At 38.0% G+C, this 27,906-nt stretch overlaps 4 protein-coding genes across 21 annotated transcripts in view; 2 read left to right on the forward strand and 2 right to left on the reverse strand.

The window, feature by feature from the left end:
* LOC145964518 (uncharacterized) overlaps positions 1-27,906 on the forward strand; it is an 89,731-nt gene that overhangs the window by 45,255 nt on the left and 16,570 nt on the right. The window contains exon 3 of one of the 3 annotated variants that reach the window (XR_014436480.1): positions 9,604-10,182. The exons of the other annotated variants lie outside the window; for them this stretch is intronic. The gene's annotated coding sequence lies outside the window, so the exon portion shown is untranslated. Of the gene's footprint in view, positions 1-9,603; positions 10,183-27,906 lie in introns of those variants that run through there. 3 annotated transcript variants of the gene reach the window in all.
* LOC145964510 (uncharacterized) lies at positions 544-19,497 on the reverse strand. Of its 8 annotated transcripts, none has more exons than XM_083087349.1 (8): positions 19,032-19,497; positions 8,364-8,836; positions 7,654-8,257; positions 6,866-7,411; positions 5,706-5,846; positions 4,683-4,821; positions 3,018-3,177; positions 544-2,657 (listed from the first exon to the last, which is right to left on the reverse strand). In XM_083087349.1, exons 2-8 carry the CDS (start codon positions 8,828-8,830, stop codon positions 2,564-2,566), a joined length of 2,151 nt encoding a protein of 716 aa, XP_082943475.1. In that variant the 5' UTR covers positions 8,831-8,836; positions 19,032-19,497; the 3' UTR covers positions 544-2,563. The 8 variants fall into 8 exon arrangements, with proteins under 8 accessions (XP_082943475.1, XP_082943472.1, XP_082943477.1 ...); XM_083087346.1 differs by lacking the exon at positions 19,032-19,497 and adding an exon at positions 10,496-11,005; XM_083087351.1 differs by lacking the exon at positions 19,032-19,497 and adding an exon at positions 10,496-11,005 and having other exon boundaries at positions 8,364-8,853.
* LOC145964517 (uncharacterized) lies at positions 10,276-27,875 on the forward strand. 7 transcript variants are annotated; one of them, XR_014436472.1, is made up of 5 exons: positions 10,276-10,771; positions 16,931-17,855; positions 18,886-19,558; positions 21,073-26,383; positions 26,474-27,875. XR_014436472.1 is itself a non-coding variant. In XM_083087373.1 (3 exons), the coding sequence occupies exons 2-3, from the start codon at positions 19,264-19,266 to the stop codon at positions 19,959-19,961; spliced, it is 324 nt and encodes a 107-aa protein (XP_082943499.1). In that variant the 5' UTR covers positions 10,281-10,771; positions 16,931-19,263; the 3' UTR covers positions 19,962-20,179. The 7 variants fall into 7 exon arrangements, 1 of the variants encoding a protein (XP_082943499.1); XR_014436474.1 differs by having other exon boundaries at positions 18,889-19,558; XR_014436475.1 differs by having other exon boundaries at positions 16,931-17,851.
* Positions 21,751-27,906, reverse strand: part of LOC145964509 (uncharacterized) — a 58,892-nt gene continuing 52,736 nt past the window's right edge. The window contains exons 6-8 of one of the 3 annotated variants that reach the window (XM_083087343.1): positions 26,132-26,307; positions 23,848-24,130; positions 21,751-23,634 (exon numbers count right to left, since the gene is read on the reverse strand). In XM_083087343.1, coding sequence (XP_082943469.1) covers positions 23,258-23,634; positions 23,848-24,130; positions 26,132-26,307 — 836 coding nt within the window. In that variant the 3' untranslated portion in view covers positions 21,751-23,257. Of the gene's footprint in view, positions 23,635-23,847; positions 24,131-25,369; positions 25,468-26,131; positions 26,308-27,906 lie in introns of those variants that run through there. The other 2 variants (XM_083087344.1, XM_083087345.1) reach the window with 2 other exon arrangements.

Consider the following 27,906-nt stretch of genomic DNA (forward strand, 5'->3'; position numbering starts at 1 on the left):
GAATCGCTGCCAACGATAAATCGTCATTTCTCCCTCTCAGCCTCCGCGCGCCGAACTTCGTGGAAATCCGCAACGAGACGCGCACCAAAAACGATAAATTATACGATCCTTGGAGAAAAAAAAAATGTACGAAAGGGAGTCGACGGTAAGAAAGAGGGGAGAGGAACCCTCGGTGGAAGAAGGAGTCCGGGATCGGGAACGACGCGAGCAGAGGTGTCTCGAAACGGCGGGGAAAGGGGTCGAGAGGGCGGCGCCAGGTTTGCGCCACGGTATAAAAAGTCCCCGGAGGGGAATAAAGAAGAGGTGGAAAAAAAAGAGCCCGACGAGAACGGCTAACATGGAATAGCCCTTAGCCGGCACGATAGCCGCTCTTTAGGCTGATGGACTCTCGTCTTTCCTCTCCCTCTCCTCCTCCCGCGCTCTCTCGCTCTCTTTGCCTGCCACCTTCCTGTTTGCGGTCCAGCTTTCTACCTTTGTCGTACTCCCGTCGCGTTTCTCGTAACTTTATGCGTATGTGTGAAATATTGGGCTTTATTTAACATGTGTAACGAAAAAAAATTTTATTCACATATACATATACACATAAGCCATTAAATGTGTTTTTTAATAATTCTCTAATTATAAGTCCACGCAAATTTATTTATACTTATATTCTTTTTTTTCTTGCAATGTACAGAATGTAAAATTTCGTTGAAGGGTCTATCGATAAAATATGTCTTTCTGAAGTAACAAAAAGTAATAAAAACCATCGTTCCTCTATGAAGAAGATGGTACATAGCTTGATTTAGGATGATGAATTTTGCGCGCTTTATACTCGGCTTTATTGCGCAATTTGCTTGTTTATTATACGATGCGTACGGATTATTGATATAAAACAAGATGTACGATAATTTCGCAATTAATTCGCGCACTTTTATTGCATCTACATAAATACGATATTTGCTATTTTTCATGTAATGCATATGTGCAACGTTAAATAATTTATCCTATTCGCACGATACATGTTCTAATTAATAAGTCACGCATCATTGGATGGGTTACAGATAGATATTATCTTCTCGGGAACTTTTCGATAACGAGCTGTTGCCGGAGATTCCTGCGAAAGAATCTCAGCTTACAATTTTTCAAAATATCGCGAAATTGTTAATAATATTTAAAAGAAGAAATAAAGGATTAAGAATTTACCATTACGCTTAAATATTTATAATTTATATTTAAAGTAATTCGATTTATCGTAATCTAAAATTTTTTTTGATGATACTAGGACAAGATATACTCGCATAATTAGTATGCGATTACATTATGCACAATGTAAATATCGTCGATAAGAGAGAAAAAGATCTCGCTTTGAAAGATATTATATTTAAAGAGAATCATTTGCAGAAAATGTCTAAAAATATATAGTATATAATTCTTTGGAGAAAATTATAAAATATACGTCTCTCTCTCTCTCTCTCTCTCTCTTTCTATATATATATATGTATGTATATATCTTTGGATCACGCGATGTAAATATATATTTACAAAATCGAGCAAATATGAACCAGGCTACATATACATGTCACATATTAAGTACAAGTCGCACGCTAAATACAGATTAATCATTTAGAATGTCTTGTACGTTGCATTGTCGTAAAAGAGACGAAAAGAAATCAAGTATATTGTAAAATAGATAACGAATAGCATAATAAAATGTGATTGGAACTAGAGTCTCTGTATAAAAGAGCTTCTTATAAAATATCTTTATGTAAAAGAAGAGACTCGAGTTAAATTTAATTGAAATTTTATATAATCCATAATATAAGTTTTTTCACATTTTTCTTTCTCCTTACAATATAATTGTATCTTTCGTTTCTTCTGACAGGGAGCGTATCGGTTCAGGTATATTCTGCGATGAAGCAGTCTACAATATCGATAGTATAACGTCAAAGGGACGCGTTATTGTAGAAAATATTACCGATATTGTATCGAAATCATATATAATAGATCGTAGATGCTTTCGTTATTTTGCAAAATTTCGACATAATTAATAATTAATGTAAAGCGTAAAGAGACAATAGAACTGAATAAATGCTATACAATATCACGCTTTTTAATTTTCAAGCGCTGACATAGACTGTTAAGTAAAACTAATATGTAACTTAAATAAATATATATATATATATAAAGCGCGATATATATAGGAATATATAACATTATTCATAGTTATTTCCTAATCCAAAATTCGCAATAATTAGACTAGGATGCTAAACTTTCCGTTGACATTGCGCGTTTAGCATTGAATTTTTCATTTTTCGTATAGAATTATGATAAAGCTCGGATGCTTTTCCTCAGCATTGAATGATCGAGCGAATACGGATTCCTTATAAAAAATACATATTATTTTATTTCTACAAAATGATACGTACCGTCTTCATATTTTCGTGCACTCTGCGTTTGTCGATAAATATCGATACCGATAAGCAATCATAAATCGGTATGCTTTTGCCAGAATTTTTTTCACAGAGTTCGTTGCAGCTGCAGTCGGCAAGTGCTTTCAAGTCGGTAAAAACGAAACGGTTCTCTACGATCTCTCGGAATGTGCTGCCGTAGTGGACGTTATAACCGAGGCGAGGTCACCGCTGGGCTGACTAGTGATTGGTTCTAGGGGTGGCACGCTAGAGTGGAAAAATTAAATGGATATTAATAAATTATTATTAGCGACGTATCTCAATTTTTCTCAAATTAATATCCCATGTCATCTATTTATAAAGATTATTTATAAAGAAGAATCAAATTTTGACAATGAAATATAATTTAGCAATCGTATAGAATTACAGTTGAATTTCATTATTTTTTATTATTAAAAATTATATATTTTTATTTCACTTTTTGTTCCGCTTTTTTAAATTTTATATTTAATCAGGCAAGTTTATTAATAAATTTAACGATAATCCGGTACACGTACACACACACACACACACACATAAAAGCGTATCGGAATAAATCTCAAGTGAGACTGATGATTGATGACTTACGTAAGGGTGGTTTGGCGATTCAACACGGCGGCGGTAGGTAATGCAAGGGGCGAATGTGCGTGCCCTAATTGCGCTCCAGTTGGTGTACCTACAGGAAGACTGTGCCCTTCACCACCCCCGCCCCCGCTTGTGTACATTGCATTCAACTGCAACGAGTCCACTGTAACGTCAACAAAAAGAGAGACGACATCGGTCACGATTACTTTGCTCGTCACACCTTATGCTCTGATTAATCTCACTTTTTTTTTAACGCGCGATATGTGTATATGAATTCTATTTTGCGAGAGATGCACGCGCTAATATTCGATTATTATCCAAGTATTCTATCGTTGGAATTTCTTTTCACGTTATTAATTTTTATCATCAGCGACACATCTGTCAATTTTTCTTCAAATTAATATCCTATCTCGTTTACTTATTGTTAGATGTAAAAAGAAAAGAATCGAATTTTTACAACGAGGCTTCAGTTTTTATTCTTCAATTATTTCTTCAACACATTTCGCAAAAATTCATTTAATTCAATCGACTCGCGCTCTTATCAAGATGAATAATCGACGTGTCCGTTGATCGACTTTTGATCCTTGTTTTGTAAGAAGTACCTCAAGGTCTTGATTCTCAAAAGAGATAAACGCATGAACACACAGCTCGAGTGGAAAATTCACGATCCGTCATTCTTGCGAGCCCGCAAAGTCGAGAGACTATCTCGGATAATAATGTTCGATATAATCAAGTATGATTTAATATAAATATAATCAGACATGCTAAGTTGCTAATTTTTTTTTCTCCTTGAATATGGCTTTGATTGGAATTTTTTAGACGCGATAAACCGCGCGATTTTTCGATGTTATTACGCTCTAATTCGTGTGTGAGGAATATATATATTAAAATATCAAGGGTAATGTTCCATGTTCTCTCCTCGTGTATTTCGCGTATTTCTTGATTTAATCCCCTGTCAAAATGGAGAAGTGTCGCTATCGGAGAGCGCATTCCGAGCTTTGACCAATCCGAGGCACTATCGGTTATTGTGTGCTCTTTCGTCGATCCCCCTTCGCGCTATCACATGTACACACAATCGTATCGTATAGTCGGCTATCGAAGCTACCGATGGACGAGGATGGGAATTACGACTTTCTGCGTTTTCGTCTGAAAAACGATTCACTCGCGCACAAGAAGCTAGTTGATCATTGTTATTCAAACATCGATAAAATTGAGACGGTAAAAATAATTTTTAGCTTCATATTTTAATAAATGCGCAATGGCTTTATAATATATTTATGATATATTCATATAAGTCTAGCGATTGCTCGTATAATTGTTCAATAATGTATATTAAAAATAGTTTTAGCATTTTACATGCAAATTTATATTTCTCGAACCATCTCGTTTCTACCTGTAGGTACACCTAATCGAACCGATTAAATATCCGATTAACGTTTGTGAGAAAGAATGAGAATATCACAGGGTGTCGTCGTATCATAGAGAGAATGGCGGTAAACTTGACAATAGTTTTTGAATAATGAAAATGGTTTAAGCTCGGGAAGAATTGTGGTTTATTTAGGGCATGATTTGTATCCTGTATATCTTTAAATCGAGGTGATAAGTAGGAAAAGGAGTGTGTGTAAATGAAAATAAACTGTATAATAGACTTGCTCACCGAAGACTCACCGAGTAGGTTGGACTTGATCTCGGTCTTGTGGATACCACTAGGTCCGGGAAGATTTCCAGTGATAGATCCCGAATGATTCTTTGGTTTCCGTTTTCGCGTCTGTATTCCCTCCTTCTTCATGCTCAACGGCCTGTTCACCTGTCGAATCAAATTAATTATGTGTGCGCGCTCTTTTTTCCAGATTTGACGTAAAAAAGTAATGAAACGTCAATTTAGAAGAAATTTAGCACGAGCTTTCTAGCTTTAAGATTGATCGAGGCTCTCGTATGATCGTTTATAAATAATTTTATATTTTTTAATTCTTTTATTTTATGTACGAAAATTTTTGTAGATAAGATAATAGGATTACTACTCGAGATGATATATATATATATATATATATATATACACATTACAGTAGAGCCAAAGTATGAACATCACTTGTACTGCAAAGTTTAATATTTAAGATTGAGAGGAGTAAAAATAAAAAAAAGATCGAAATATATGAATTTTTTTCGATCGATTCATAGCATAACCGCTCATCAATCTCTGTTTTAATTAAATTTATTGTCACGATGGTTTGCACAGATCCGCGCGATAATCTGCGCTCTTCTACAACGTCGAGACGGAATCGTGCGTGTAAAAACAATCAAGTCACCGTTATCGTGACTAGCGATCGCAAAAAGACCGATAACGATGCGCTGATCAGTCGTAACGAGATTAATGTATTAATTAAAGTAATTTACTATACTGCTCTTTTGGTGTTTTTATATCGCGAGAGAGTGGATCAACGCATTGTGTCATTGAATTAATTCTCAGAATATTACTCAGGTATATTGAGGAAAAAGAAAGTTTTGTTCTTTGTAAATTACGCTCTTCAGACGCCAATAATTTGTTTTTAACTTATTGTTACTATCATTTATTATTATTTATAGAAATATTTGTAGCTTGTAATGATATTAAAAGATGTCGATTATAAATACGTTAACGAAATTTCCGTTTAAATCCGGATATGAAAGAAAAAGTATAATTTTGCGACTCACATTATGCAGCTTGAAATAAAGTCCGCACGCGTTGCAAACTGGTTCACCATTGTTATTTCGCCGCCAGAGAGTCGTGTTGTTTGTTCTGCAATTTGCACATTGCACTCCTGTCCTTCGTACACCGGTCTGCAAAAAAAAATGCTATTTTCATATAAATACACAATATTAAGTTATTGCGTATGATAAAAATATGTGTCAGAGATCTTCAAAGAGAGCAAATGATTAGCGCACAAATCTCATACTTGAAATATTTTAGTCTTGTCTTTTTCTCCTCTCTCTCTCTCTCGCAAAAAATTTGTAAGCAGTGTGAAAAAATACCGTATTTAAAAGGATATTTAATGATAATTTCTCTTATTTAACGAAGCAAAAATTACAAAAACAAGTTGCATATTTCACGAGCGACGCACTCTCTTGTTTGCATCGAATAATTTATGATTAAGACATATGTTGTTTTTTTCTCGTAAATTTTAAGGTCGCGCGAGAGATGAGAAAATTCCTCGTTCTTAGCCGATGACGACATAAAATGCTGCGTCGTCACGACGGGGTGTTTGAGGAATCGAGACTACGAAAATGGGAGTGCTCGGCGCGAGAAAACTAGAGCAAACAACAGCCGCCAGTGAGTCCCCGTAGTGATTATTTACTCAACAAGAGATAACATCCCCCTTTTCTCTGTCTTTTATAACGTAGAGGGAAACGAGAGAGAGAGAAGGCAAGAACGTTACTTAATATCGAAGTCGTGTACGCTTCACAAGCGAGAAATTTATCAGGGTAAATATCGGTGGCCCCGTTTTGGCGATGGTCAAACGTATTTCGGCTGTCGAGCATTCGAACGCGAAAATTGCAGATTGTGTTTCGAGAGATCTCTTGTTTTTCTTTTTAATATTTTAACAATTATATTCAGCGTAAAATTTATTATGTTAAAAAATAACATCAGAAAAGGAAAACAACCGAGTAAACCTCAGCTCGAGAATATCGAAATGTCAAGTTAAATAAATAATAAATAGAAAAAATAACGATGACTATCAAAAGAAACAGAGATAAAAACGTATAGAGACTCGAGTGTTCTCGGGGAGGAAAAGTGATTTTCAGATATATATAGAGTTAAATATACAACGTTCAAATAATTATATCGTAATAATAAAGATTCGCACAATGTTTACCGGTACCGACTGCTTCGGTTTAGGACATCTCATGGGTGGCCTGTTGACCCCGTTCATCTTGCCATAAAGTCCGCAGGCGTTGCAAAGATAATGCCCGGCGCCGTCCCGTCTCCATAACGGCGTCATCTGTGACGCACAGTTGGCGCATTCCTTGGTTTCTATAACGGCATTTTCGAAGGCCTCGTCGGTACCGGCAATCGGAAGGGTAGTAGTCCATCCCGATGGTCCGCCCCCGCTCGTAGAGACGCTGTATCCACCGCCGGAGTACAGCTGCATGTTGGCGTCGCCGACGGAGATGATGCTCTGGTAACTCGGGACGTACTCCAAGGTCGGGGGCGAGGGTGTGCTACCGGCCGGCCAGTAAGGGTCGTTTTGCGCCGAGGGTTGCTTCACGTATTGATACGTCGGTCCTGTGCTGTACAACGTCACCTGAGAACCCGGCGAACCGGGTTGATCGTAATGTAGCGGAACCGCCCGAGCGGCGGAGGTCAAGGATGACGTCAACGTCGGATCACCTTTCATGAACGCATTGCCGGGTGATTCCACCTGTTGAAACGAATGAATCTTGTATCTTTTCTCGGCTTAAAAGATAAGATTAGGACAATGTTAGTAATTTGTTTCTATTTTTATATGTATATATAATTGTATTTTTTTAATATTTATATATTTTTATATAGTTAAAATTATAGAAACGAGAGTAATTAAGTATGCGATTAAAATAACAATAGCAAATTTCTAAAAGCGCTCTCTCTCTCTCTCTCTCTCTCGCTCTCTCGCTCTCTTCTTACCTCGGTCACTCTCGATCCAAGTGGCGTTGACGATGGATACGCCAGGATCACGGGATCGCCCGGTTTGGCATAGCTATAGGTCGGTGCCTGCTGAAACGTCTCGCTGGCCGACAAATATTGCGTATATTGAGTGGTTTGCGAGGGTGGAATGGCGACTGTCTCTAGAGTGGTGTACGTGTTTGGACCTTTGATGGTTTCCACGGCGGCCGCGGACTCGGGCGGATCGTACTTGACGACGCCGCTGGCGTCGGAGTAGCTCGTCGACACGAGGTGTTGCTGCGACTGCTGCTGGCCGGGACGAATGCCGTCCATGGGCGGCGAATACGGCGGTGCGGGTGACCCCAGATGGGCCGTGGATCCCGATTGCGCGGCGATCGTCGTAGCGCCGTAGTCCTCCGTCGTGGCGGTGAGAACCGGCGATGTATATCTCGCCTGATGATGATTGTCGTGCGTACTGAATTTCTGATGCCCGGTATGGTGCTGGCCTCGCCGATCGGCCATTTGTACGGCGATCACTTGATTTTCCCTTCGTATCTCGTGGCCATCCGGATAAGATATCGCGTACCGGTCCATCTCGGTACCGTCCGGTGCGGGAGTCTCGTATCTTCGTTCGACCAAATCACACGACGTTTAAGTGCGTGTTTCTTTTTCTTTCTCTTTTTTTTTTACAAACGCTTAGTTTTAGAAAAAAATTTCTCGACCGTTCTTACCTGGGTGGTTCCTTGACCGTAAGCGCGATAGTACCCCCGGAGCTCTCGGAAACTTCGACCTGTATTTCAGGGCCGTTACTAGTGCCGTAAACGACGCGTTGGTGATCCGCTCGTTGTTGAACCTCGACTGCGCCCGGATGAGAGATCTGCACGTAATGCGTCTGATGGGTCTGCTCCTCGTGATAATTACGCTGCTGCGTTTGCTCGTGTTGCCGCTCGTTTCTCTGCTGATGGAGATTCCCGCTAACCGAATTGGAGTCCGGCGATTCCGGATCGACTTCGGCGATTCCCTCGGTTATATGACCGGCGGTAGTGATCGTTCTAACGTGCTTTCTGCTCGTTATGACGCTTTGAGGGCTGGACGCCGTCTGATCTTCAGTCCCAGCAACTTGCGGTGAACTATCGTCCACGTGATGGCCCTCCCACTCCATTTTGATCTCTTGCTTTACCAGCGTTTCTTTCATCATTGTATCCTAAGTAAACCAAGAAGCTGTCATTATTTAAAAATAATGTAATCTAATCTCTCTCTCGCATATGTCTGAAAGTAACTTATCAACTTGTTTCTATGGGCCAAAATGTTTTTGAGTTATTTATGTGACAGTCAGTAAATAGTTTCAAATACACATGTTATATTATATTGAGTTATTTATGTGACAGTCAGTAAATAGTTTCAAATACACATATTATATTATTATTTATTACGAGTAACTTGTCGGAAGAGGAAGATGATGCGAATTTTTCAATTTTCATAGTCAAAGTTCAAGTGCCGTTCGCAACAGTTTAATATATAAATAAAATTGTTTAATAACGGAACGACCACGTGCAGAAACTCGCGTGTAAAGACATCGGAATAGCGTTATCGTCGCGATAACGGAACGTGTGAGCAAAGTCATATGTCGGATTTTCAAACCGGATAACACAAGAGATTGGTGTCTAGGTCGGCGATCTTTACGGAAACTTTTGCTTTCGCTCCGATGGAGCAATTACGGCAGGGATATTTCGCCGAAGAAATCATTGACATCGAATACACATTTCGCGCTTTGCGCTTTCGCGAGGACAATTTTTCTAAAAAGATATACATCGCTTCATCCAAGGCTCGGAATAATAATTCAAGGATCGGACGGTAGTCGAGAGTAAAGGTAAAGGGCGCATTTACCTAAAAAATTAAGCAAAATTGCCGATTAATGAGATAAAGGCTAAAGGATGGTCCTGGCGGATTATCGATTAGTCATTCTTTCAGGGGAATCCTCGAGGCACGCGACACGAGATCGTTTCGGGCAAAAACACACACACACGGCGGATTTAGCGGAGAGGGAAAGGACCGGGACACACCTCGTCCGTCTCGAGAAAAATGCGAGAGGCACTGTTTGTCCTGCGTCACACTTCCGCCCGGCAATGTCAAGTTTCGACTTCCGGCACGAGAGCTACGCGACGGCTCTCTTTCTTTGGCAAAGACCTCGCGCGACTTCCGCTACATCACCGTCGGCGATGATCCCGCAATCTGTGTCCCGGTACCGCGGACGTCAAATCGGAGTAACGCGACATGGTGAGTCATATTAAACTGCGTTAAAGCGAGCGAAAAGCGTCGATTACCGTAAAATTAAGCGTCAAACTGTCGGAAATGGAGTAACGGAGAAAAATTAATTTGCGAATGACGATTGCTTCGTGAATAAATTAAATTGGAATAAATGTCTTTCTCAAGTTTGAAGAAATCATACGTTCGAGAGAACCAAAATTATATCATGTTTATTTTTGTTTCGTGAATATTTTAATCGAAATAACGAATAAATATTTCTCTCTCAAGTATCGAATAAACTATCGCGCGTTGAAGAAAATAAAAATCATATTATATATTTGTTTATTTGTACGTGCGAAGCAATTAAAGATTTTATTTTATTTCAGACTGTCATTTTTTCTGTAAATAACAAACTTTTGAATTTATCATTTTGTAACGAGTAAAGTCGAAATATAAAGATGCTTCGATTCAAGACTTTCGATACTCGACGTGCTTACTCCGAAATAAGTTTTATCTAGTAATTGAAATGTCGCAATTTCGTCAAGTACAATTTCTCGATCGACACCAAATTCTTCGGCAATTCCATATTTCGCGCGGAGTGAAAATCCATCGGTACCTCGTTCGATGCGTGTCGCATTTGAGACTCGTGTCGCGTCCCCGCTGTTTTCCCGACGCACCCTGCAACGCACTAATCTCGGACTAAATCGATGTTGGCATGCATACAATGTACATGCACTCGGAAGTAATCGCGACGTGGATCGTTGAGAAGAATCGTTCAGGTAAAGAGACGCTTCCTCCGCCGGCGGGAAGCCAACTGGCGACGGCAAGAAGAGACAGCCCGTACCACAAAGAGATGTGCGAAGAAAGGTGGTGGAACCGCAGCGAACCGCCGGTGAGTTTCTACTATACCTGTACCGTACCTCAGGTTAGGTGAAACGACGTGCTCTCCCCTTCGTCGATGCGTAGCGAGGGACGAAAGAGAGAGCGAGAAGGGAGAAGGAGAGAGAGAAGTTGCATGTGGAGAACTTGCAATAGACAGTTTAGATTGACAGCAGCGGAAGCGACTGATTGGGCGGACCCTCGCGTTCATTGGTCAATTGGTTACGAGATTCTTTCCGCAGTTATTCTTTCGTGCCGTTGTTGCTGCCAGAATCGACCGCGCTTCTCTCTCTCTCTCTCTCTCTTTCTTTCTGTCGTCCTTCGCTACGCAAAAATGCGACGTGCGAGAGCTGCATGCTTTACATTCCTTCGTCTCTCCTTTCCCTTTCTCTCCCCGAAAACTAAATATATTTATCTCGTCTTGAATTCAAAAGGAGAATAAAAATGTGTATTTAAAAAAAAAAAGTCTAATTGTTCCAGTGACGAAGTTGTTTTCAACAACAATATCTCGATAAAACGAATCTTTACTCGATGATATATTTTCGAAATATTTTTTAAGAATTACAAAAATTATTTCATGAAATCATATCCGTCGACTCACAAGCCAGTTTGTACCGTGGACGATAAAAATAGATGGTCAGAAAGAATCCAACGAAACCGAATTTCGTAATTCTGTCCACTCGGATTGGGTAAATTACACACATACAGTACGGGGAGAAAAAAGGTCGTGAAGGTGTCCGTCTGTTTGCTCGTTGATAAGGCACGATGTAGCTGCGACGAGATGAGATAACGAGGGACGGTGCGGGGAAACGGGACGTGTCCACGTGAGACCTCGTCGTCATCGTCGGCCATCGTTGCTAACGCCATTTTGTAGCGGCGACAGCTTGACCATGTAGAGAGAGAGAGGGATGATTCATTCCCGCGCGCATCGATCAGGGGAAAAGGGAACCCCGCTGCGACGGATTCGTCATAAAATCTCGTTTCGATCGAACGGAAAGCAGATGATATCTTTTTCCTAGAATCTATAAAATTTCATACGTTTAATTACGCGTCTTGTTTAATATTTTATAAATATTCATATAAATATACATTCATTTATATATTCATGTAAATATACATTCTAGTGATATATAATGTAAATCATACGAGTCTAATCCAAAATCTGATAAATTGTCTTGCTTGATTATAGATTTTGCAGCCAATTCAGCGAAAATGTAGAGCCCATTTATTGCAAGTATATTACATATATTAGCACAATTAAATTTTTCCAAATGTTTTCGACATCAACATTCGGAAAATGTTTTGTTAAATTAAAAGATTAATGTTTATTAAATGGTACGTTTGTAATGGTTTGCGCGAAATATAATTGAAAATATATCGATTTTTTCTTTTACAAAAGTTACAGCATACGACTAGTTATTATGCCAATAATGATGATATTAAAGTTTTGCCCGCGCGATAAAGCCCGCGAGTATCTTAAAATGTGATTGAATATCATAGATAATCATTGTGATACATCGCATCGATCAATCATTATTTAGTCCCAAAATTTAGAATGAAAATATAATGTTGTGCATGCTCGCCGAGAGAGAAAAAAAATGGTAACATTTCAATTACATGGTACGAATAGCGTACACAAGCGTCGCAAAATCATCTTGAGATAATAACTATTGCTTGCATCACGTTGTGCGTCCTGATTCATTTCTGCAAACGAAACGTCATCGATAGCGAAACCGTCACAATTTCGGTAATCAAAAAAGGCATGACACACACGTAAAGTACCTTTAAACACGCTTTACCTCTCTCGCATCCGAATTAATCTTCCCTGCGTTATCTTTCGAGTCTAAATCAAGATTAAAGAAGAAGAGTTTATCAAAGAAAGATATTAGAATAAAACAATCTCGAATTAGCTTGTAGAGACTTTGAACAAAAATACGCGATGTATTTAATTTTCTAAAAAGTCAACTTTCGCCCGATTTTTACTATTAATCATTAATTAAATCAAGTGAATTAAGGCAATTCATCGTAATTGGTCGTTGTCGAATCTTCAAGAATATAAGTTAATAACGTGATCTCAACAAGCGAAATCAAAATGGGAAGAGGAGGTGGGGGCGAGAAAGGAGGAGAATAATAGATCGCGACGCTCGGGAGGCAAAAAAAATATCAAGCCGCGAAAACCTTTGGACGCGCATGAAATTGCCCGGAATGGCGTACGTGACGATGACGGATATTTCTACATGCGATCGCAACGATACCGTGTAAGCTCGATAGAAATCAAGAGCACAAACATACACACACGCGCGACGCAGGTTTCCTCTCGAAACAATATTCCGCTGATAAGAGCGAGCTGTTACGAGCCACGACAAAAGGAAGAGAGGAGATAGTACACAATTGCAACACACCGAAAGTTTGGTGCGATGGATTACAGTTCTGTTGATTTTGTAACAATTTTCCGTTGTTAACCTGGGCTTAAAATAACGTGGGAAAATTTATACGAGGATATGAGAGAAAAAGAAAGAGAATGACGCGGTTCTATCGGGAATGAGAAATATTGAAACTTACGTTTTCTATTCACCGTCATTATATAACGCGACAATACATGATGACAATACAAATAAATTTGAGATTGCGAATTTTGAATATTGCCTTTGTAATCGCATAATCATTCGAATAAAACAGAAATGATAAGGTTGGAAATTTAATTTCTCACAAATCGAATCAAATTCAATATAAAAATCAAATTCAATAGAATAATGAGATTATTGAAGAATCGAAGGATAAGATGTACGATAAGGTTGTAATAAATAGTACTTGTACGCTTCCCTCTCTTCCCCCGAGTCTAGTCTTTCTCTATATTTACAAAAAAAATGATTGACGCATTATCAGCAACATCTATTCCCTCGTTATTTCTCGTATCTTTCGATCTTGGCGCAATTCGTCAATCGACGAATTTATTACGATTCCGCTGTCAATAAAAAAGTCATTATCGTAAAGCGTCGATTGCAGAAATGGTGCGTTTTCGGCGGAACCATAAAACGTGATCTTTTCGTCTCGTCGCACCTCGATAAAGCGATGATCCGATTATTGACTCGGAAACGCATTGGCGCGGATTAACTTGGCGCAATATGCAATCGCGTTAAAGTCGAGCCTACATACGGGGATTTCATAGGCGAAGTTTGGCGATCATTTGAGTTTACAATCGCGTTATACGTCGCGGAATAAGCAAACAGCACGTTGTCGGCAAACAAGAGGTAACGGCGACGCATTACAATTGCGTGGAAGATTTCTCAACGTCGTAATTAAATTCTAAACGAGAACGCTTGTCTTAAAAAATAAAATGCAGAGATAGCAAATAAATAAATAAATAAATAAATCATATTTTTTTAAGATGGCAGAAATTGATAATTTTGATACGCAACTTTCAACTTATTAATTCGAGAGATATATAAATATTACGTATTTAGTAATATTTAATTTTACCTGTGTTTTATTTTAATTCAAGTTTATTTTCGAGTTGGATATTTTAATTAATCAGCAATGTCACAAAATGAGGAGTACGCATATAATTTAATTATACACTTAATTATAGATTGAAAATGATTGAGACGATAAAGATGTAAGAAGACGACACTTTGAGGTACAATGCGCGGCTTTTCGCGCGTTTGGTTTCTGTCGCAGTCTTATTGTATGATCTGTGCGACGAAATTCGGGAATGCGCGATTCTGTAGGCACAGGCAAAGTGCAAAAGACGAAAAACCACCCGAGCGATGATACACAAAACGCGCAGCGTTGAACATTGCCGATGGGGAGGCGCGCGAGTTGCCTCCACGCTGTCAAAATAAACGGCACTATCGCGATTTATCTCGTTTCCCATGATAATAAGAGATAAAACTGCATCCTTACATTAGCTAGTATATCAGCTAAAATGATAATTTCAGTCGTCGGGTCCGCCAGGAGCGCGTAGGGCCGTTCTTACTTGCCTCCGATTGCATCGATCCGCGAATCTCCCCGGGAATTCACGATGAGAACGCAGGCTGCGAAACATACCTTAACCCAAAGTGCATTGCGCAAGATCCATTCGAGTGTAAACCGAAAAAAAAGGGAAGCAGGAAGGGAAGACTGACGATATATTTTCTTCGCGCTCGTCTTACAGCTCCCTGTAGAAAATTATTGGCACGTGTGTGTAATAATATGTGAATGAGTCTTAGAAATAAATCTTTGGAATTTTTGTAAAAAAATCTACTATACTCGACTGCGATCGAAGGGTAAAATATGTAAGATTTATATATTTATTATCAAAGTGACGAGTAGATCAACAAACTTGAGTGTCTTACGAAAAACTCTATAATGCTCTGTAAAAATGAAGCACAAAGTAAATAATGACGTGCGTCATGTGCATCGAGAATATATATACATCATCGAGTTTCGCCTGGAAATTGATTCGTGGATAAACTTTTGTGTATTTCTGACACAAATACACGACGGAAGCAAAAATTGCAAGCGAACGCAAGGAGGATTTACGTCATTAAACGAGGCACGAGCGCACATCGAGGTCATTTCTTTATCAGCCACGTAGAAATCCCTTATCATCGTATGTGAGAAAAATTTAAGTATATGTATGTCCGTGTACGTGTAAAAGTAGGCAGCATGATTCGCGCGAGCATCGCGTGTGTACGTGAGAATCCGTATCATCGAGAATCTACGTGAAAATGATGTCTTATTTTTGCACGTTGACATCATGCGATTCAAGGAATACCGATATACGCAGTGTTCAAAAATCATTGGATATTCTTTTAATTTTTTTAAATTGCTTTTTACCTTACTAATATGGGGATTTTATCTTAATGAAAATATCAACGCTCTCATTTATTACATCTCTTTAACTTTGATTATTGTATCTTTTTTTTTGTAATTAAGCTATTCAAATTACGATTTTCTCTTTATTAAAATACGTCAAAATAAATTTCGTCGACAAGCTATTCTCTCTCGAAGAATTGCACGACATTATAGTTTGATGTAAAGACAACAGATTTAATAATTACCAAGGAAAACTCCCACATATATATACGCACAAAATGCCATAGTTTGATAAGGATGGATTTAACATCTGTTGGGGAAAATTTCCAAAGTAATTTCCAAGTATACAGCACTAAGGCTGGCTTCTCGTCTCTCATCGAATGCTAAGAAGCCAATAAAACTTTATTGCAATTTGTCATCGTTTTAATCAAGCATAGTGCACGCCCGTGCATCAAAATGGCGAGCGTTACAAGTCCTTTATTGCCCAATCGGCGCGTGTTTAACGACGTCTCGCAACGCGTGCAAAGATGAGAGAAGATGGGAAGGTTTTACGGCGCAATTATTAAAATTTACAACGAGACGGAGCTGTCTCGATTTTAACGTCGACGGGATTAACATCGCGCTACAACCGCGCCGTGCAAACAAATTTCACGCTCATTATTTTCGTCGCAAATACAGTGCGTTCCTTCGTCGTAAAATATCCGAAAAATGAGCTCGAAAGCGGAGGATGATAACTAAGGTACTCGCAATTACTCGCGACTATTTATGACAATTGAATTGCTAGTCGCGAAAAAAATATTACAGAGTTTTAGAAATTGCCCGTCGTTTCTCGAAGAGGAGAGACACGCGCGTCGTATACCGCCATGGTGATGTTTGCGTTTCTGCAGCGGCGGGATCGAAACTTTTTATTCCAATATTTGTATTTCGATCGGCCGGCTACGAATGGAACGTCGCGAGACCTTGAAAAAAAATGATTTACACTGGGTTCTCGCATTCGGAACTAAAGCCCGCGCCGCTCTTTCCATTTTTAACGGCGACAGATCTTTACAAGCGGTATCATTGCCAGATCCCTATTAATGCGTAACATAACTATTAATATACGTATATTCAAGTTGTAAAAAATTTCAAGCTAAAATTCAAATTTACATTTAGTCGAAGATTTCGAAATAGAATTAAGTCTATTGATAAAGGCACGTTATTTTTTAATTAAATTTTTTCACGAAATTTTTAATTTCGCGCGCGTTTTCTTTTATTAATGCGAATAGAAAAATTATTTAAAAACTTGTGTAACGTCTAAATCCTTCAAGGAAAATATTTCACGTGTAAATATTTCGATTTTATGCGAAATATGCGTTTCAAAAAGAATCTCTTTCAGTTGTCGCTGTCGAATCGAGACTTTCGAATTATTTGAACGAAATCAAAGAAAAAGCGTTGATTGCTATTTCCCGTGACATATTCACGCGACAGTTTGTTTCAAAAATGAACTTTGCCAACATTCCGAATAAATTGATCGATAATGGAGCGACGAGCCGACGGCGCGGTGCGAGAGGACCAATAATTAACGTGCACGACAAACAGTATTATCGTCATTGCCTGATATTATTCCCATTATCTTATATGTACGGCGGCTATGTGCTTAATGATTAATAAAATATTATCTGCGCTCTCTCGGCGGATATCTCTTTTCCTGCGACGGATAGTTTCGTGCCAGACATCGCAAGGAGCACCGATGTCGAACGTATCGCGGATCCGTATTCTCTACAGGTGACAATTGAGATTTTAATCTGGATCGATGAATCGTATTTCTGTCAAGATGGAACGCGTCGGGAACGAACCGAGAAGAAAAGTTTGCGCGCAATAAAAAATTATTTTGTCTTATAAATGGTGCGCGTGGACGTACAGATGATTGATAGTGAATATGGCTTCCGATTGTGACATATCGATGGTTGAAGAAAGCTCCTGTAAATTTTCGAAATTCGAGATTTGTGAAAGTAGAAAGTTGGAGGTACCTAATGTCAACATATTTCGAACGTGTAATAATTGGAATATATAAATTTTGAAAGAAGCTTATACAGAAAGGTACAAGATTTCGTGAAGAAATTAAATTAAATTGCGATTCTTCAAATTTTATTAAAAAAGGTGTCTGAAAATATTTCTTCATTGAAATCTTCCGTCGCGAGCGCACCATTGGACCGACTCGAGTTGATATTTATGTCGATTTAATATTTGCGCTGTCGACATTGTTGTAACCGAATAATCTGGACATTGTTTGGGACATGCTTCTTAAGCGACAGATGTAGGTAAATTAATTAAACATTAAAATAATTAATTTGCTCTTGAGAGGGAGAAAGAGAAAGAGAGAGTAAACTCAAAAGTCTGCAAATATTTTCGGTCGTTTGTATAAACTGGAAATTACGTATACTTTAATGAGCTCATGCTTTTATAGCTCCAACTTTATAATACTTTGCAAAATTTTTCTTCAATTTTTTTAAATCTAATCTCCTCTAAAAAATAAGATGTGATAAATTTCAACGATGGTAGAATTAATTTTCGTTTTAATATTCAGTAATTACGTTACGTTATTTAATCATGTGTCTATTTCATCACAATTCTGATTTTGTGATGCAACTATCATTACACGGAACAATTAATCGCGTCTCCATCATATATTAATTTTTCATAGCGTAATATCGCGCGAGTTTCGTACGCATGTGCGATATGTCTTTGAGGGATAAAACAGACGAATTAATGTGACCGATTAATGAACCAAGACCTTGAAAAAGAGACATTCGAGAAAAATAAAGAGAAAGAGAATCGCCGGGAGAAAGGGAAAGGGAGACGGATGAATCGAATGATGTTCGATGAGGCTCGTGCCTAGATTAAGGGGAATCGCACTGATGAAGAGGAGGAAGCGGGCCAGGTACAAAGCACAAGTGTCGAAGAGGTTCGAACATAAAACACAAGTGTTTCTTTCGTTGCTCGCGTTACCACGAACGTTCGCTTTCGGCTCTCTCTTACGTGCGTTTCTTTCTCTCTCTTTTTTTCTTCTCTTCTCTTTCTCTGTCTCTCTTAACGGTGAGATGAAATCGCGTTAGTCGATTTGCTCTTTCATCAACAGTCGACTTTATTACATCTTAATGTCTTTTTTATGTTTTAAAATTAATAAGACTCATCGCCTTTATCTAGATACACGTGAGAAAAGATTTAAACCATATTTAAGGTATCCAGCTATTTCAATCGTCTAATGCGATTTCAAGGACCATTAATGTCATTCGATCGCTTCGACTTATTTCTCAATCGTACTAATCGACTCACTAATTATATTACAAGCAGGAAAAAATTTATTCAACGACAATTAGTGCTTGCGAATCCGTTGAAATGCAATCGTGCACGAATGCTGCTACAGATGCGGCGTCGCCATGCCGGTCTCTGTCAGCGCGCGAAACTTGACAAGAATGATAAGGCTTTCGACTTACGAGTAAACGGAGCAAGAAGACGAGGAGAGAAGCCCCGTGTGACTGTATTCGTCCTGATTGCACCTGATTGTTCCTGATTGTTCCTGATTGTCACCGGCTCCACGAGGTACTCTTGATGTTCGGATCAAGTCGACTCCTCGTTTCGTTCGGTTCTCGCGAGTGAGCCTGTGAGCGAGAGACACGCACGCGGCGCGCGCTTGACACAGGTGCGTTTTTACGAAGTGCGAGAGGAATGCCTGCCGCTCTCGTCGTCGTCGTCGTCGTCGTCGTGGTCGTCGTCGTCGTCGCCGTCGTCGCCGTCGTCGTCGTCGTCGCCGCCGCCGTCCTTGTTCGATGGTCGTCGCTCAAGCTGCCGTCTAGTAGCACAAAATCGAAGCTTCGATTTGATCCGAGAGCCCGTCAAATATTGACTGACTACGATTACGAGACGACTGCCATGCTGGATCCTCCTTCTGCTACATTGGTATCGCCTCCCCCCCGGTCGTTCCTCTTCAGCCTTCGGTCTCATCGTTATGAAAACTGCAGAGGTGAGTTAAAATCATAGTAATAATAGTCTCTTTTAAAAGTAAGCGAGACAATCGTTCTCTCAAAGCACCGAGAGATAGAAATTTTGATTTACTTATTTATTTATCGATTAAGCATCAATCTCAGTTTTATGAGCGAGAGAATGTTGGAATGCCAAAGAAAATAAGATAAGATATAATAAAAATAATACCTGCGTAAAAATAACTACACCGCGGAAAATCATATATAATTTCATAATCATTTTGTTTGGATAGTCTGAGATATATCATTTTTCTGTCATTAGAATAGGAGACAAAATTTTGATGGAAGATTAAGCAAGGATGTGATTTGTATCAACGAAAAAATTTATAACTTTATCAATGTATTTTTTTTTCAGAGAGAAAGAGAAAATCCAGCTCGTGCTAAAAATTCTCCATGAGATTTTCTAGATAAAAATGCAGACTTTATATTTTATAATTATCGATTCCATTCGATGCTATGATTATAAATATAATTTAGATTATGATTATATATTATTTTAATTCCTCTATATTTATATCATATATTTAAATTAAATATTTTATTATTGATATTATTCTACTATTTTCTCTTATTATTCTGAAAATATCTACAATAATATTGCAATAAGCACAAAAGATAGAAAATATCAACAACTATATATAATATATATTTTGGATTTTGAAATTCCATTCTAATAATTATTTTTCTCTTATTTTATAGATATGTATATTACATATAAAGTCTAACACTGTCATTTAAAAAATATAATTTATCTTAGTTTGGAAGAAAAATTATTTATAAATTAATTTAATATTATTTTATGTGTCAAATATTTATACATTTCGAGAAGACAATTCTTTTTTTAAATTACAATTTATTAAATAGCATAAAGAAATGGCACACGTGGAGAGTGTGCTTTGTAATATTCTAGTATACTTGAAAAAAAAATTTTAAATTTTTTTAGTCCATACCACCTCATTTCATTTTTCTGATACTTTCCAATTTTTGAGAATTTAAATTTTAAATAGGACGAGATGTCGAGATGCAAATCTTAATTATCAGTGGCTGATAATTATCAAAGATTGGGTAATTCGAAATTGAAAATATATTTTATTTCATGTTATACCCTTTTGATTAATTTTATTCCATTGATGTATTTTTGAGAATTTAAACTTTCATATTATGTTATCTCTTGATTGATTATATCTTCCGATATGCATATATTTCCGACTTTTAATAATTTAAAGTTTCGCATTTTTCAAATCCTTGAATTTAAATACTAGATTACCAAGGAACCTCATCGCGGCGGATCGATAATTATAAGAAAAAAATTAAACGAAATAGAAAAATATAAATGTTGAAACAGAAAAGTTATGCAAAGTAATTCTCGAAGATGTATTTAAATCTTGTGATTTTACGTGATGAGTTTTAGCCTAGGCGCGTTCATCTCGGTTACGTACTCGTTTTTTTATTCACATGGTTTAATATTTTCTTATTCCAAGTTATTTTCGTATAGCTCCCTGTGATGACGGGATCAGTTTACCTTGCTGTGTGCAAGCGCGCGTCCGCGCGATGTGTATCTACAGGTATACTCAGCCCGGATTATCTCTTATCACCTGCCTACCAGGAGGGAGAGGTATGAAACTTTGGGGGTGGAGGACTGTTGTCATGGTTACAGAGCATACACCGAGGTATCCGCTGATAAGCGAATCAGGTGAGACATCGTTCTAATAAGACGACGATTCAGCGTGTATTATTGCTCCAGATGCAGCAATAGCGTAATCGTATTATTTAGAGGCATTCTTTTTACATAACAAACAATTGTGTATCTTCTTATGAAATAACGAAACAATTTTATTATAAAAAAATAAATATCGTAATTTGTTTTCAATGATTTTATTCATTAGTTTTTAATAAATCTATAATATATTAATAGAATTACAGGAGATTGGATTTAATAAGTCTTGATAAGTCAAGTCTTATAAATTTTAGAAAACTTTCCAACACAGAAACTAATCAGCTTTTGTAGATAATATACGATTACAAAAAAATATGCTAAAGAATGATACATTTTTTAATTCGAACGTTTGATAAGTTCCTCTCTACGGCGATATTATTATAAAGTTTTTCTAGTCGCGCTGTGTGTTAGCTACGCCATTGCTACGGGAGGGAGCATATGCGACTCGCACAGAGATTAGCCGAGATATTTTATTATCGCCAAAAATACACAAGGATGAACTTTCCGGAGGATGACTCCGGTCGTTCACTGACTCCTTGCTTCGTCAGCTAGGTAATGTTTTTGTGGATATAAACAGCGCAAACCCCGTATCAACCATATAACTCGGAAAGTTCAACCTCATAATTTTACAAGTACATTATCTAGCTTTTAAACAACGCGATGGATGTAATTTCGAGGAAATGTCACGAGTAGCACGCTTTATATTACGCGATTGCGTATGATGAAAATGTACATCGCATCAGTTCCTCTTTCTGTTACAAAATGTCATTTTTCTTTTCATTATTATTTTTATAATTGTCACATTGTTTAATAATTATATAATTGACATTATAACATTATATATAAATCATTAATTTTATATACAGTGATGATATCTGTTATTTCTAAATTCTTAAATGTTTGTTTTTTTTTTTTTCAAATGCAAACTTACATATAGATTTAAGATGTAATACGATTACATAGGCATCGACAAAGCTTCCTAGCTTCGTTTTTTAATTATCCCTTTTTATTTAAAAATAACTGATGCTTCAATATACAATATTCTAAAAATATATTATATGAAATATATTTGCGTTATTTGCAAAATGCGATGCATTATTGCAGAACTATATATTAAAGAAAATATATAGTTGTATATATATTAGTCTTGTAATGCCATCGAGAGAAGGGAATATGTTCACTCGTATAATATATGCAATTATCGTTACATGCTTATTGTCTAGTTGTGTATTACATTATTCTTATTATTTTTAAACGCTTTATATATAAACGCGATACCGTTTATATATCATATATAACAAAGGCACTATATATCCATCGTAAAATCCTTATGCTTTTATCTATTTATTCTTACATTCGAATGATATATAAGGATGCTTACTAAATCTATATATAATATCTAAATCTTATATATAAAAAAATTCCCGTTATATTTATATATATTTATATATCTATATATACAGATAAAATATTTTTTGCAATTTGGTATTAAATGTCGATTCGCAAGACTTGTTAATAAAGTCTTCTTTGGTAAAAAAAAAAGGAGAGATTGAATAAAAAAGTACAATTCATTTTCCTGGACAAAGAAAGTTCATGTTTTTTCGAAAAATTCATGTTAAAATTTTTTAAAACGCATATTTACAACAACTACTGCTTTCTCGCTTTCTTATACACACGATTTCTACAAAAGTATAACTTTCAATTTTGTGTATCACAATGCGCGCGGAAAACCTAACAAAATGCTTATTTTGCTGGTTGAAAAAAAAATAATATTGTGCAAACGACAATTGCACAAATTGAAACAAGTTCTTTCAATTAGGTCATATGTAAATTACGAAATTTAATAATATATAAATATATAATGTATACACACTGTATATAAATATATCATAAAATTTCTCAAGAAATATAAGAGCTGTGACAACAACTCGAGAGAACTATCCGGCTTCTTTCTGAATAGCTTCTAGGACGATATTGACACAACCGTAGATCTTTCAAGGTGTCCGTTATCCAGCATAATCTTAGGACCAGCTGGACTATTCGATGGACTGCCCAGAGTAACGATATGCGGTGAAGTGAGCTGGTGATGATCCGGTGATTGACCGGCTGAGACCATTCCTGGGGAACGGGTGGCACAAGGTGAAGACGGACACTCGATCTTGGGCGAATGAGTCTCGAGCAATTGCTGTTGTGGCTGCGAATTCATCATCTCATAATAGAGACCTGTGGTGGTGGGCTGATAGGACATTATCCTGTTCGAAGCCTGGGTGTTGTAGATATTGCTCGGGTATGACACTTGTGACACGCCAGTGTGAGCCATCCTCAGATCGCCATAGGTATCTATCGGTAATGAAATAATTGTGAAAAAACTCGAATTGCAAACGAGACTAACAATAAGTATAGTGAAACGGACGCGGAAATATCGTGGGAGTGTTTCGAAAAATTGTAGGTGAAAAGAAAAAACACAAAGGAATAAAAATTAAAAATTCTATATTATTTGAGATCTTTAAACGATGAGGACGCTAAATCGATAGAGATGTTCGACACGCTTACCTGGCTCGAGTTTGATGTTGTTGTTATTGTTATTGTTGTTGTTTGCGCATTGCGCAACGTTGCCCGAAAGAGGTGTGTCGCTGGTTTTCATTCCGCCCTTAGGTTTCCGTTTGCGCGTTTGAATGCTATCTTTCTTCATAGTCGACGGCCTGTTGACGCCGTGTAGCTTAAAGTAAAGACCGCAAGCGTTACACACCGGTTCGCCGCTTGCGTTGCGACGCCACAACGATGTCATCGTCGTTTCGCAATTGCTGCAAGAGAGACCAGCGCGCCTCGAAGCAGACTGAAGAAATAGGAATTTGTTATTACAACCGTTTCCTGCCATCGAAAAGAAAAATTTGTCTTTGAAAATGAGGATCTGATGAAAGCTAATGAGAAGGATGGGGTGATTTGCTCTTAAAAAAGGTGCATGATTTTATCTCGATAGAATCTCTCTCGAGAAAAACGAAACATTGAAATTTATATATCAAAATTACGTATAGATGCACACAAAATATATATATGAGAAAATAACTTAACTGGACTGTACATTTCAGAAAAAGTATGTAATAAGGAAGTCGGAAAATATTTAAAGGTGATGATCAACCGCTTTCACCAGGTCGAGGTCACTAGTGAGCTCGGGAAAGGATTACCGTGACTAGAAAGCTTTCTGTGCAAGGTACCGCAGAGAGATCGCGGAGTAGAAAAGCGAGCCACCCTCCGAAGATCACGCGCGAGCCTGGAAAAACTCAACAAACGTCACAAAGAATCATTCTGTGTGATTGAAAAATTACGAGCGACCCGAGACGTACTTTACATTTAACAGGCTGCACGTGATTTCGGAGGGAGGAGGAGAGTGCTCGTACCATGGGTATAGTGGCACCTCGGGGCTTGCGATTCGAAAGTTGTGTCTCCTGCTAGGAACGTGTCGTCGATGACGAAAACGATCGGGAAGAATGCTTTCGTCGACGATAATCGATTGGCGTTTAGCGTGATGATTGATGAAAGCGCGAAATTGAAGGGAAAGCCAGGACAGGAAGAACATTCGTCGATCCTTGACCGTTTTACGAAAAAAGCTTTCTAGCATAGATTTCTAATGCTAGTATTGTGCGATTCAATTATTGATTCTTTCTAATTTTAAGATTATCTTAAAATTCTTAAATACAAACGTCATTTATCCATCGATTTTATTCTTACGCATATTTGATTAAAAGTAACTATTTTTTTTTAAGTATCAATCTAATATATCGTTTAAAGATGGACAAAAGATTGGTAAAGATTGAAAGACAAAAGTTACTACCGCAATCGTTAACTATTATCCCGTACTTGGTCGGAGAAGGAGTCAACGAAGATGACGAGTATGGGAAGCGCGACAAACTACGGGACAGGGAATGCCGATGATATTGCGGAGGAATAGAAAGAGAAAGAAAGACAAGAGAAAAATATCATTATTGATTCGATATAGCGTGTATTGTTAGGTAGAAATAGAGGAAAAGATAGAGTGAGAAAGAGAGAGAATGCTGATTGGGAGGATGACACCTACCAAACGACGGCTCGTTTTCTCCTCCGCGAGGACGCGACGGGCGCCACTATACCCACAGAAGAGAGAAGAGTCTTTGTAGAAATTGCCCTGGTCCGCCACTGAAACAGACATGAGGCCATACGTTAGGGATGTTTCTTTCGTGCGCGTATTAAACATACACGGGGCGATGCTCGATGGACGAGTGTCTCGAGGGATAAATTTTTTTTTCTTTCTCTTTTTCTTTTGCATCGCCGATCGTGCGCGACGAGAGGATTCGTTCCTCCTCGTAGAATCACAGTCGGAGAATGAAGAATGCGATCGCTCGGACTTACGGGAAGGCAGAACATCACGGGCGAATTTCCACATAGGCTCCTGGACAGTGATAAGAAAGTGACAAGCGAGAAAGGATCCTTTATGCTTCTCTCTATCTCTCTCTCTCTCTTCTCTTTCTCTCCATCTTTCTCTCTTTTCGTCTCATTTTTTCTTTCGAATGTACCTTGCAAATTCGATCCGGGAAACGCGGGAACAGAACGGTATCGGAAATCAGAGACAATTGTCCAGGTTTCTCAAGAGACGATTTGTAAGAAAAATCACCGTCTAAAATTTTGCTCTCTCTCTCTCTCTCTCTGGATTCTCTCAAATTCGGCAAACAAAAAACAAATTACGATAACTCTGCGAGTATATTCCGCCAAAACAACTTTGTCAGACCGTTCCGTTCCCGTTACTCCGGATCGCGATGACGAGGCGGAGGGAGGAAGGGGGATGTCGCGAAGCCTTCCTTACCAAGCGGCGTGGTTGTTTAACTAGAGGACGATTCATTCCATTCATCTTGTGGTAGAGACCGCATGCGTTGCAGAGATAATGCCCGGTGCCGTCCCTACGCCATAAGGGTGTGGAAATCGCGCCGCAGTTTACGCACTCGCGGCCCTCCGTAAAGTACTCCGCCTCGATGTTGTGCACTGCGTTTCACATTCACACGGAATTTCTCAAAAGGATCAGACAATCGCATGCAAAACACGCACACGTATCCGTATTGTGATTATTGTTTATATAAATATCATAAATATAAATATATATACGTATGTGTATTTTTTTGCTGTTTCTTTTATTTTTAATTATACGCAGATTTGTGTGAGGTGAATAATCTTGAATCAGCTGCGGAGAATGAAAAATAGTCGATTGTCCATGCGTTGTTGTTTTAAAGATGCCATGATGTATCGTTGACTCATAATGGTTCGTCCATAAAGATAAAACGATGGATATAAAATTATGTAATATAATATCTATGAATCCTAATGACGTACATGTATAACGTATGATGGCGCATTAATTAATTGTCTAAAATATAATTGTGACGCATCACTACTCTCCCCCCTCTCTCACTTGTATTCTACATAATTTATAAGAGTCCACTAATTATTAAACTTATCTATATCTATTTATATGGTTAATAACAGGAAACTTGATTGAAACGAAATGCGTGTCGCATTAATCCAATTTTAAACGAGTAGAGTGTAAAAAATACTTGCTTTTTGAAGACATGCGGAAAAAAAATCATCGGTGCATTTTTGTCTTGTGAGAAATATATGTAACGCGTCTCTCGTCTTTATTCGCGGATATTTTCCACTTTTATTTCTCGCAAAGGCAAGTATTCTTTCTCGTGTTTTAAAAGCAGACGTGCACAAGCGCGGTGCGGAATAAATTTCCCGAGAGATGAACAGTTGACCACACTCTCGACTCTTTCCCACCCGAGTATTTCCTCTTCCATCGCAGAAGCGAAAAATGCGCGATATAGCCATGTGTGTATGTGACACGTGCTTCCGGCGCGCGACGCAATTTTCGCGGCCAGGTAAAAAGAGCACTTACACGCGCGTCTCCGACGAGAGTAACCGTATCTGCGGCCTCTTTTTACGTGACCATTCGGAAACAATTGTTTCGTTGGCTCTCGCGGCGTATGCCCTCCCTCCCCCCCCCCTCATTTCTACATTACGTGACTATGAATATGCATAGTCTCTCGGACCGCGAGCGCAACTTGAGACGTAAACTCCCGGAATATGCAAAAAGAAAAAATAGAATGTGTGAAAAAGTATTTGGTTCTACTTATTTCGCTTACGAGACAAGAAAAGCGAGAAATTACATCGTAATGGTATAATAAGATCGTCGTAAAATAACGTCGTGAAAAAGATTAATACGTCGTACAAGAGTCTAAATTATTTTCTGTAATTTTCCAATGTTTCGACGAAAATAAATTTTGGCCTTAAAGTCAACAACCTTTCAACACGGTCAACATTCTTAATCACAGCTTAATATGTATAGAGTTGAGTCATTAACATGTCAATAATTTCTTAGAATTAGTCTATTACAGAGAAATTATAGAAAATAAATTCCTTTCGTTTCCGAATTCCTGTTTTAAGAGAGAGAGAGAGAGAGAGAGAAATAAATAAAATAATTTATTGCGAACTGTGAACGTTATATAAATTTTTAAGTGTCAATTATTTATAATATTTTATATGGATCGCGGGGAATATTAAAATATTATTACGAAAAGAAAAATATGA

This window comes from Camponotus vicinus, unplaced genomic scaffold (assembly GCF_025532165.1).
Source record: "Camponotus vicinus isolate PSW18456_S1 unplaced genomic scaffold, iyCamVici1.0 SCAF_13, whole genome shotgun sequence".
Classification (NCBI taxonomy): domain Eukaryota; kingdom Metazoa; phylum Arthropoda; class Insecta; order Hymenoptera; family Formicidae; genus Camponotus; species Camponotus vicinus.